This window comes from Cebidichthys violaceus, unplaced genomic scaffold (assembly GCF_023349555.1).
Source record: "Cebidichthys violaceus isolate CVI_PGR_0920_01 unplaced genomic scaffold, fCebVio1.0.p SCAF_265, whole genome shotgun sequence".
NCBI lineage: Eukaryota > Metazoa > Chordata > Actinopteri > Perciformes > Stichaeidae > Cebidichthys > Cebidichthys violaceus.
This window is the reverse complement of record NW_027176445.1, coordinates 36,191-47,815: the sequence shown is the minus strand read 5'-3', so window position 1 is coordinate 47,815 and position 11,625 is coordinate 36,191. Positions and strand designations below refer to the sequence as shown.

The 11,625-nt window shown below is 44.6% G+C and overlaps 1 protein-coding gene across 1 annotated transcript; it reads left to right on the top strand.

Moving 5' to 3' along the window:
• Positions 1-6,979: 6,979 nt before the first annotated feature.
• On the top strand, positions 6,980-10,719 carry cckb (cholecystokinin b). Its single transcript, XM_068721147.1, has 4 exons — positions 6,980-7,083; positions 7,817-7,931; positions 8,085-8,240; positions 10,262-10,719. Exons 2-4 carry the CDS (start codon positions 7,817-7,819, stop codon positions 10,396-10,398), a joined length of 408 nt encoding a protein of 135 aa, XP_068577248.1. The 5' UTR covers positions 6,980-7,083; the 3' UTR covers positions 10,399-10,719.
• Positions 10,720-11,625: the final 906 nt, after the last annotated feature.

Sequence of the window (11,625 nt, the reverse complement as noted above, 5' to 3'; positions counted from 1 at the left end):
AAAAAACCAAGATGGCGACGGCCAAAATGCCAAAGCCAAGGCTTCAAAGCAGCGGTCCACGACGTCATCGGTGGCTCCTTCACTTTAATCAGCAGCAGGTTAGCGAGCGCTAGTTGTAGCATTTATTCACCGGCAAATAGAGTCTGAAAGAGGCGAAACAATATTTTCATTAACGCTAATCAATAGTATTGACCGGAACCCTTTGAGTTTAACAGAGCTGAAGTTTCTGGCTTCGCTGTTAATTACTAAGTTATCACAAGGACCAGTCTTTCCACGTCTTAAATCGTGGATCCTCACAGCGCATCACACAAGGACCCCGCTGTTGTTTGAAGGTGAGTTTAATTTATTTCGGTAAACTGACCCACGAGGGAGGAGGGAATCAAACGTCAACGAAATAGCTGCTCTATTACAACAGTTCTATCTTTTGAGCGTTGGTGTGCCCGTTACAAGAGACAGGAGGAGAACACGGCGGAACTTACGGAACGAGATTTGAGCAATTTTGCACACGATAATGCATGTGAACATTTCCATCATAATGGGTCCATTGCTGGGCCGAGGCGTGTGTTTTCGGTCTCATCATCCCCTGAGTCAGAACAATGGATGTGAAGCACATAGTGTGATGGGTCTTCCTGTCCTGCCCACGACCGGGGAGATTCATTCACACGACGCGGCGAAGACACCCCGCAGCCGGCGGAGAAAATGGAAAAGCTCCGCGTGTGGAGGAGACGCTGGAAACAGAATCTCAGTCTGAATAACTTTTCCTCCTTCATTCTACGATTTCTTTTTATGTGCAAAATAAGATTGATTTTTGATACACGGAAAGATGAGAGGAATCGGCATAAAGGTGCCGTGTAATCACTTTTTATTATTCCCAGCCATGCGGCCAGTTTGTAGCGGCTGCATGGTTGGATGTGTCTTGATCCATTGTTTCTTGGTGTGTCTAAATCGTCCTCTGAAGGTCCAGGTTGTCGTCTTTTTTTTTTTCTTCACACAACGCACTTGAAACTGAATTCATTGCGACTCGAGTGCTGCCGGACCACCTCTGTTTCCACACAGCCGGCAGCGCCGTCCACACGTTGGCACTCATCAATAACCCGAAGTGTGTGTGTGTGTGTGTGTGTGTGTGTGTGTGTGTGTGCTTGAAGTTGTATAACTGCAAACGCACATGCATGTACAAGTGTGTGATTGCAGCGGCCCGGCACTCGGAAGAGAGGATGCAGCTTTAGGGCTTCGACCACTCTGCATACAAGAACTCATTTATTTAGCATCAATGTTACAGTTTGATAGATTTTTTTTGTGTTGTTTTGTGTGGGATTTGGTGACATTGAGCAGTGAGGTTGCAGATTGCAACCAACCGATTACCCCTCAAGCGTGTCAAGAGAACTACGGTGGCCTGCAGGTAACTCTCGCTAGAGTCAGTGTTTGGTCCTTTATTACTTCTTTTAACCGTACCGTTTACAAAAAAAGCCTTGGACATATACACAATAACTGTTAATTAGAGGGAACTCCAATTACCTCATAGCGTTTCGCTTAAAGGCAACTTGATTATATATAACAGCAGCTTAGGCTATAGAACAATGCACCTCAAACAGACTGCTAGACGCCACTCTGGGTCAATAGCATCCCGGTAGTTGGTCTATTCAAACCTTGTATTGAGAAAAAAAAATCTCAATTTGCATCAATGCCGGTTAGAATAGCGTTGATGCGAAATATTCACAGGCATGTATTTCTGCATTTCTGCGCCATTTTATTGTCGCGCCTCTGGTGCGTAAAGGCCTGAAGTAGCAAAAATAACGAGGGAAACAAAATGTCTTCCGTCACTCATTTCACCACAAAATATATCTGATCAGCTGATCCGGTAAGGTAGGTAGCATCAAAGTGTGGACGCGTGGATATACTGTGTATATATATATATATATATATATATATATATATATATATACATATATATATATATATGTATGTATGTATGATCTGGCACGCCTGATCACAAAAGTCGCATTTTTAGAAGTGTAATCAGGAACGCTGTCATCCATCACCAATATATTTATATTTCTTTTGAGTCGATGCCGAGAGAGGAAGGTGAACATTCCTCTCACTCATCTATTCAACATTTAAATTGAGAACTTGTGACGTTTGAGAAATGATCGTTCCCTTGTGTGTCGTTCCTGTCCCTTTAAGAAGAATGAGCGCACTTCCCCTTTAAAATGTCTTTGTTGACATTTTTACTGCTGTACCGTGTGTCCTTTCCAAACAAGGAAATGTTTACTTGTTTCTCTTCACTAACAGTATTTATATTTATGTTTTGTTCATGCTTCTTGAGAAGGTGAGTTTGATTAATGTCTTTTACCGAAGTGCATTTGACTAATTGGCTCCAAATGAGGGGAGATTCATGCCACCTGGGGGTAAAGTGGCACTAATCCCAGAGCTCCTCCCTGATTGGTCACAGAGACCATGTGACAAAGTATAAAAGGTTTTGGAACCAACAGAAGACTGGTTGGTCTATTTTTTTCTCCAGGAACATGGAGGAAGGCCATGTGTTTTGTGCACCAGAAGAGTTCTTCTCATTAATTGTCTGCAGAGAGATAAACCTAATGAAGAGGGTTTTATGGTTCTCCTTTTTTGTGTCCGTTCATTTTGTTTTCCTGGAAAATCCAACGCTCTGTTCTTCCCACTCACACTGCCAACCATCCTCAGGCCATTTTGTCCTCATAACATGTCTTCTTTCAGACTAGTGGAAAGAAAACTTTTTACATTTAAGGTGTTCATTCTACTACTTTACATGTCTCAGTGCTATCGAAATAAAATCTTCATTATTTTATTATTATGATTATTTAAAGAATGTTTTCTTAAAATCACATAGTCAGGTTCCACTCCCTCTTACTTATTTAATTTTTAAAGTGATTAATCTGGGCATGCGATGACTGGTCGGTCACACACACTGACATTCTTCTAGACACTAACAGATGGGCGTACGGCATGCAGCGTTCCCGCTGACGCGAGGCTCCCGCTGAGCTTTTAAATTGAGGCACTGCGACACACGGAGAACCACGGTTCACATGAGGCAGATGTCATTATCGGTTCGACAGGTACAACCGCCAGGTAGCTTATGAATGTGAAGAGACTCAGAGACCTCACTGGTCCTCTGAGATGGAGCTGGGCGATTTATTTATTTTTTATTTTAATTTTATTTTAAGATTTTTGGACTATTTTGCTTCCATAGAATTTCTTCTTTCAGACTATAAGAAAACATCCAAAATACACATTTAGGTGTCCGTTATACTTTGTGTATTTGCGTCTTTAGATTTCTCCTGAATTCACCAAATGTTAGCTTTAGATAATGACTCATTTGCATATTTAAACATAGAAATTCATAAAACTTGCAATTCAAAAGAATAATTTTCTTAATGTAAGTGATCGACCGGGGAAGTTTTACGGTTGTCTATAGTTATGTTCTCTATCCTATTCATGTGTAGGTTAATGGCATTTTACAAAGTCTTTAACGGAAGTTTCATTCCCATCTAGACTCTGAAGGCTTATTTTATTCCTAAAATCGAGGCAGTATGTTTAGTATTGACATTATTATTCTGATTTATGGAGTGATAAACGGAGGTATCCTTCTGTAAAAACAAGAATTTTGAACTTGGCTTTATTCAATGTTCAGATTTCTGTTCTGGAAATGTACACAAAGTATCACTTACTAGATAAGATGGTGTCTAATCTGCATATTTAAACATACATTTTCAGAAAACATGTAATACAAAAAATATTAGTCTTAAGTTCAGTAATCAACTGGGGAAGTTTCATGGTGATATCTGTTTATTTTATTTATTTTTCACCTGGGGTGACTCCCCCTTAAAGTCGGAGAAGCTTGTGACTGGAGGGTTGCCAGTTGGAGTCCACTTTGTGAATCACTTTGAACTGACGGCTAACAAACTTTTTAAATGGCATTCCCTCAAATATATCTCATTCGGTCGACTATTATTCCGTTTCATTGTTTCTCGATTCATGATTCAATCGCGTTATGAGTCCACTTTAAGACGACAGCTTATCCTATTTAATTATCACCCGGCCCTCGCTGAGCGCCGTCTGAGACGCTAATAGATCTTTGCATTATTTAGCTTGTTTACTGACTGTAAACCAAAGCTGTAGCCAAATGCCCTCTGCGAGGGGTCTCTCACCGTCTCTCTTCGTAATTGCAGATTTCAGTCGGACTCTTTTTCACAGAAACCTCTCCGCTGTCACTAATTAGTCGCTTTTTTTAACGAGCATTTATCGGTCCAGATGCGTGCCGCGTGCATTTCAGACATTCAGTAGCTCACCTGCGCTGGGAGGTGAGAGATCGCGCTCGACAGGTTGCCTCGAGGCAGCACTGAATCCACGTCTCGAGCTCAGGAACGCACACATTTCACACGCATGCACGCCTCCCACTCCGCACGGTTAATTAATTCCGACCGGAGCGAAGCCGCGAATGTGAAAAGTTAAAGGATGTCTCCGAGAGCCGACGAGATCGAGAGAGAGACTCTTCGCTCCCGACTGGCAGCTGTGGGCCCAGAGTTCGGCTCGCAGCTTCTTAACCCGGGAGCCTGGAGGCGGTTTGAATTAAATTTGGGATGTTTTTAATACCCAGAAACGCCAGTAAACGGGCACGCTGTAAGCACACAGTCTGGCAACGCAAATGCAGAAAACAATCCGACTGTGTCTGGACACGGCAGGGCTGTTCAGGAAGAAGATTGGAGGATGATTTATTGTCATGAAGCAACACGAGTACAGTCCTGTGGTGCATTGTTTTTAAATTTAGCATCATAAGGAATATAAACACCAATTCTCTGGGCAGAAAAAATAATAATCTGACAGCCCAGGAGCATGCTGGGTAGTGGAGTGGCCTCAGGTCCTGGCTGGGTTAGCTTAGCTTCTCTCTCGGGTCTCTCCTCCCCGCTGCTGCAGTTCTGTTTTACTATTTTAAAACATCGGTGACGCTTGCAATAAGTTATGTCATCCGTCTTTATGCGAGTCTATGATTTAAACCCATATTATGGACTTTTTGGCCACTTGGAGGCGCTGCAGCAAGCTGAAAACACAACGTGGACATATTATCGCCTATTGAAGTTCAGAACGGCGACAGCGAGTCGATAAAACAACACAACCTCAAGCCCAACTTCCCAAATATCGACGGTTTGTCTGAACCGCCCACGTCATTATTAGGCGGTCGGACCAGCTGACGTAGTAAAAAGAGCGAAATAGTCCACGCAGGTCAAGACTTTCACCAAGGAGACCGCTGTTAGCATCCTAGCGAAGCTAAAAGTAAACGTTGATATTTAGTCTAGTGAACCGTTAGTCACGAGAGTTGTTGGTCAGTCAGTAACACTCTTTTCCTAAACCTAGCTAAGTTACCTTTATTTTGAAAAGATAACGAAAACTGACACGCCGTCCTCGAGTCGTCCAAAAACCGACGCCAGAGGGCTACGTTCAGCGTAGCGGCACAGTTTGAAGCTGGTACTGACGCAGTGTCAGAGTGACTTCTCTCACGCGAGTCATTTGAACCGTTTGTCAGTCTAAAGGTCTGGATTTGGGCAGCTTTAAGCATCTAACCATGTAGACTGCAGGTATATTTACATGTGTGATTGTGGAGTTAAATCTACGGTTCAGACAATCGTTCATAAGTCTTTTTTTTTTTAATCCATTTGAGAAACGGGTCTCGATCCTTTGGCGTTTGGTCGTGGGGGCAACCCTTCATTCATTCATTCATTCATCCATCACAGTTGGATGATGGTCGTTCATCCTCACTGGCAGCGGTTCAACTCGAGCGTCGGGGGAGCGGCCGCTAATTATAACCGGGACTCTTCACAGATGTAATTGCCGTTATTCGTCATTTATTTGGCAGCAAATGAGCACTTGATCCATATTTCATTGAATGTCAGCGCTCCATGGAGGGTTGCTTTGAGTACAGCTCACACAGTGTGTGTGTGTGTGTGTGTGTGTGTGTGTGTGTGTGTGTGTGTGTGTGTGTGTGTGTGTGTGTGTGGAGAACAGCTTCACACCGTCGCTCATTTATCTCTCCTAATTAGACCACAGCAGTAAAAGGATGTGTTTGTTCCTCCTCCGTGGTTCCCCTCAGTTAACGTCTTCTTGTCCACATTGTCTCCGCAGGTACAAAACATCTCCGGCGCCGCGACAGAGATCTCTATCCTGTCGGGCGTCAGCGGGCCGTCGGCCTCATTAACGCAAACATTGAGCTGATGATTGGCTATCGACTCGGGTGACGGGCCGGTTCGCTACACCTGCCCGATCGATCAGCCGGGTTAATCCTGTGTGCTGTGGGGGGGGGGAGGAGGAGGAGGAGGAGGAGGAGGAGGAGGAGGAGGAGGATGGTGGAGATGTCTCAGTCGGAGCTCAGTCACCTGTTAAATTGACCCCCCCACACACACACACATTTGTTTTTAAGTGTGAACATCCACTAATGCATGTGTGGGTGTGTGTACAGATCCACACACACACACATGCCCGACCACACAGTCATCATCCACCCACACACACACACACACACACACACACACACACACACACACACACACACACACGCTTCTCGTGGCAGCATTTAAAATGTGTATCATATCAGTAATACTTAATAAAAATACACTTATTTCCAGTCAAACAAAGAAAAACTTTATATTAACATCAATTTCAAGAGATACTTTGAATCCAGATGATTCCCTGTCAACACACAGAAACACACACACACACACACGCTTTTGGTCAAAGCGTTGTCAAACAGGCGGCTTCTGATTTTTTTTTTACGATGAGCAAACAATAAAGACGATAAAACTGAAGCGAGCTTGTTGGCATTGTTGAGATTGTAGCAAATATGCTCACATAAAGGCTCGCAAACACACGGAGGAATACACAGGATGTACGCTGAGGCAACACACACACACACACACACACACACACACACACACACACACACACACACACACACAGGGCGCTGAGCGTGGAGTATAAAAAGGGCATCCTTCCCACTCAACAGAGAAGTGCTCTGCTTACTCTCACACACTCCTCTGACACTGAACCTCTTTTCTCAAGGTAAGGAAACCGCTATTTCTTTTTCTGTTGTGTGACAGACCGGAGCTTTAACATGTGTTTTTAATATGAAAACAGTTTTTCTTCTTTATAATCTGGGATTCAGACATTTTAGCAGTTTTTATAGAAATGAAAGAAGAAAAAAAAGATGCAGCATTTTTACAATTTTTGGTCAATTTTTGCCTTGGATTTATTTGTAAAAAGCAATATGTATGCAAATACCATAACATTTAGTGTATTTGTTCTAAAATGATTAGAAGGTTTCGGATTTGAAATAATTAACATGCTTTCCTATTTTTCATTTTACTCAACCTATTTCCAGTTTCCACCCCCGAACGCAAATTTGTGACAAAATGAGAGACTCTCACTTTGACCCGGCGAAATTGAGACGCAACTAATCCACGGCTGTGTTGCGTGCCGTGCCCATCGCATGACGGTGTGAATATTATTCATGCTGTTTCTGATTCACGCTCCCCTTCTTTTTTTTTTTTCTTCTTTATCTTTCGGCGCAGTCAGAGCTACAACTGTGAGAAAGAGAGAGCGCTCTGTCTGTCAGACGGGCTCAGCTGTGGTTTCTCAGTGTGGAAGATGACTGTTGAGTCAGGAGAGGAGAGGAGAACGCATCTCGGATTCATTAAACTTTTCCTTCTCTCTCTCTCTCTCTCTCTCTCTCTCTCTCTCTCTCTCTCTCTCTCTCTCTCTCTCTCTCTCTCTCTCTCTCTCTCTCTCTCTCTAGATGACTGCAGGGCTGTGTGTGTGCGTTGTGCTGGCAGTCTTGTGTACGAGCTGTTTGGGGCTCCCCTTCTCCTCCCAGCCTCTAGACGAGGGCCACCGCTCCGCCGCTTCTGAAGGTATCAACTTCTCACTGCGGGGCTTTAAAAACAAAGAAACAAGACGACAGTACATTTCCTGATCTAACAGCTGCCCTTGTGTGTGTGTGTGTGTGTGTGTGTGTGTGTGTGTGTGTGTGTGTGTGCGTCTTCATTTTGTCTGTGTCCAAGCAGCTCTCCTCGAGGGTGACACCCACACCTTCGGAGAGCCCCACCTCCAACACAGCCGCTCTGCCCCCCAGCTGAAGGCTCTCCCTCTGGCCGAGGAGGATGCCGACTCCCGAGCCAACCTCAGCGAGCTGCTGGCGAGACTCATCTCCTCCAGGAAAGGTGTGTGTGTGTGTGTGTGTGTGCGTGTGCGTGTGTGTGTGTGTGTGTGTGTGTGTGTGAGAAGAAGCACACCTGCAGCATCTTGAAGGATATTAAGGGGGGTAGATGTTTGTGAATGCGAGTGCGTAAAGAGAAACATCTGGCAACTACATATATTTGCAAAGTAGGTTCATTTTCAGAGACAAGTGTGCCCCCCCCCCCCCCCCCCTTCCCATTCTCCTCCCCATGATCTTGCTAATTACTGGAATCAGCGCACAGCACAGCTTTGTAAAATGAATTAGTGGCTCTGAAAAGCTTTTGTGGTTTGAAAGAGCGCGTATTAGAGTGCGCAGCCTTCCGGTCATTCTCCTCAATACCCCCCCCCCCCCCCCCCCCCCCCGAGATCAACCCTGTCATAGTTCCTCTTGTTCAGCGCTCTGATCTCTCTGGCTGTGTGGACGTCTCTGACACAACACGCGCACACACACACACACACACACACACACACACACACACACACACACACACACACACACACACACATACTCACTCAACGTCAAGACCTGAATCTTCTGTTTTGGCTTCTGGAAGCGTCATGCGTGTCCAGAACAAGTAGCCTGAAACTGTCTCATTGTCACAGGGCTGCAGACATCAGATCAGAGGCTAGAAAAGAAGACTCTCTCTCGGTGCTCTGAAGAAAGGAAAAAGTTTTTCTGCGTCTCCAGCCACATTTACATATTCAAGCTGTAACGTTTATGATCTGGCGTTGCATAAGCGTCAGCAGAACACGTTAATAAATGCAGAAACAGACCATTCAGCCAGACGAAGTGAAGACTATGAGATGTCAAAGGGCACGTTGAAATCGATATATATGCGCTGTAAGGGGATGTGTGTGTGTGTGTGTGTGTGTGTGTGTGTGTTTGTGTAGCCGTGCGTGTGCGTTTGTGGGTGTCAGTGTTCGTGTGCTCGCTGTTCACTTGCATGTTTCGGTGTAGGAGGTGTCGTTGTCGAGCCTTCTGCAGCCAATCTTCTCCGCACACCAGGGAACTTAAACGCTGTGTGTGTGTGTGTGTGTGTGTGTGTGTGTGTGTGTGTGTGTGTGTGTGTGTGTGTGTGTGTGTGTGTGTGTGTGTGTGTGTGTGTGTGTGTGTGTGTGTGTGTGTGTCCGTCCTAGTGTGTGTGCATGCTCGTGTGTGTGTGTTGCGTAGGAGGATGTGGGTGGAGTGAAAACAGCATCTCTGCTAGCGCTCAATTGATTACCAAAAGGGTAGCGTTCCTACTTCTGTTTTACAAGAAGGGAGGTCACGGTGTGTGTGTGTGTGTGTGTGTGTGTGTGTGTGTGTGTGTGTGTGTGTTAGGAAGAAGAAGAAGAAATGAGGGCGCGATGATCACTTCGAGGGAATAGACACCCGTAGGCCGCACATTAACAAATGTACATGCATGGACACACAAGGAGACGGTAATGGTACGTTGTCACCCTAAAGTCCAGCTGGTGGTGGAACGTCCCCCCTTTCTTTTTTTTTTTATCTCGGTGAGAGACATGACGAGAAAGAGACAATTAAAATGTCCAAAAAGCAAACCGGCGTCACAACATTTTAAAAAAACCAAAGATGAAAACACTTTAGTCTCTGGAAGAGCATAAACACCAGATAATTCGGTAAGAAACTCGCTGCTATGGAGACGATGGTGAGAGCATCGCTTGTGTCTCGTCCCCAAAACTGCCACCAGATTTAATAGAATGAATGTTTTTAGTTCTAACAGGAAACTAAATGAGTCCTTTCAGCTCCGTCGGAGTGTTTCACAGAATAAAAGAATCACATTCTCTCTCTTATTGCACCGCATCTCCAACCTCCTCCAGCTGCCTCTACGCAGGAACAAACCAAAAGCAGCAAAAACAAACCCAGTGAAGTTTGCTTTTTTTTTTAGCCGCTCTACAAACTCTGAGGAATACTAATTTCCCTCCTGCTCTGTTCCTCCTCCACCCACTCTTTCTATCACCTCCTCCTCCTCCTCCTCCTCCTCCCCTCTTCTCCTCCTCCCAGGTTCTGTGCGTAGAAACTCCTCGGCGAACAACAGAGGCAACGGACTGAGCGCCAACCACCGGATAGCGGACAGGGACTACTTGGGGTGGATGGATTTCGGCCGCCGCAGCGCAGAGGAGTACGAGTACTCCTCGTAAAGGAAAGTCACGGCTCAGACGTCTGCGTACGGGCGCAAGGAGAAGAAGGAGAAGAAAAAAAAAAAAAACACCCCACGCAAGCTGGCTCCCCACTGTCTCACAATAAAGAGTCGATTTATGACGTATTTGTTGTACATTTGTTTGTAAAACTGTAATAATGCAATATACATATGCCAAATTTTGCAGAAAAGCTCTCACTGTCCAAGGTTTGTTTGTTTCTGGGTTTTTCCTCTGGTTTCTTTATCATTTTGAGTGGAAAAGATCGGGATGGTGTGAAGATGTGTTGGGACTAACTGGACTGAATAAAGATTGGAAATGTCACACTCTGAATATGAATTCTTCCGACGCAACGCATGCTGCTGAAATCGGAGCCATTAACATTCATCAGGTGTCAAAAAGAAGATCTTAGTATTCTGATGTTATGAAACCAAATCCATCGCGAGCATCGTTAGCGGCGACAGCGTGAGCATGTATGACGACTCTTGACACACACACACACACACACACACACACACACACACTGTGGCTCTAAAAGTCATTTTGGTGATAGTTTATGAGGGCAAATTTTCATTAAGACTTATTACGTTCCAAAATCGGGGTCGTGCAGATTTTTCTGTTGGATAAAACAAATCCTTCCAATTTCATTTCTTCCTTTTCCTCTTCTCTACACTCCACCGAGTCAACCAGACTCATTTTGAATACATGTTTTCTGTGTCTGCCACTTCCTTCTCCAAAATTCAAAATTGCTGCAGAAATTATTCCTTTGGGCAAGGAAATGTTGGGAAGCATAGGAAGATGTTTAAAGTGTTCCCACGTGTAAGATTGTAGCACTAAAACTGTGTTTTTCTTAAATTTATTGTCCCCTAAAATGTCCAGCTTGACTTAAAGTGGACGTGTTATCACAACAGTTGTTCGTGTCCCCTTAAAGTGGACGTGTCATCACAACAGTTGTTCGTGTCCCCTTAAAGTGGACGTGTTATCACAACAGTTATTCGTGTCCCCTTAAAGTGGACGTGTTATCACAACAGTTGTTAGTGTCCCCTTGAAGTGGACGTGTCATCACAACAGTTGTTCGTGTCCCCTTAAAGTGGACGTGTTATCACAACAGTTGTTAGTGTCCCCTTGAAGTGGACATGTTATCACAACAGTTGTTAGTGTCCCCTTAAAGTGGACGTGTTATCACAACAGTTGTTCGTGTCCCCTTAAAGTGGACGTGTCATCACAACA

What these genes read in the sequence shown, in the direction of transcription:
- cckb (XM_068721147.1), top strand. Translation starts at nt 7,817, where the DNA reads ATGACTGCAGGGCTGTGTGTGTGCGTTGTGCTGGCAGTCTTGTGTACG. An exon ending in CCGCTCCGCCGCTTCTGAAG is followed by an intron (nt 7,932 to 8,084) that starts GTATCAACTTCT and finishes GTGTCCAAGCAG; the next exon opens with CTCTCCTCGAGGGTGACACC. An exon ending in ACTCATCTCCTCCAGGAAAG is followed by an intron (nt 8,241 to 10,261) that starts GTGTGTGTGTGT and finishes TCCTCCTCCCAG; the next exon opens with GTTCTGTGCGTAGAAACTCC.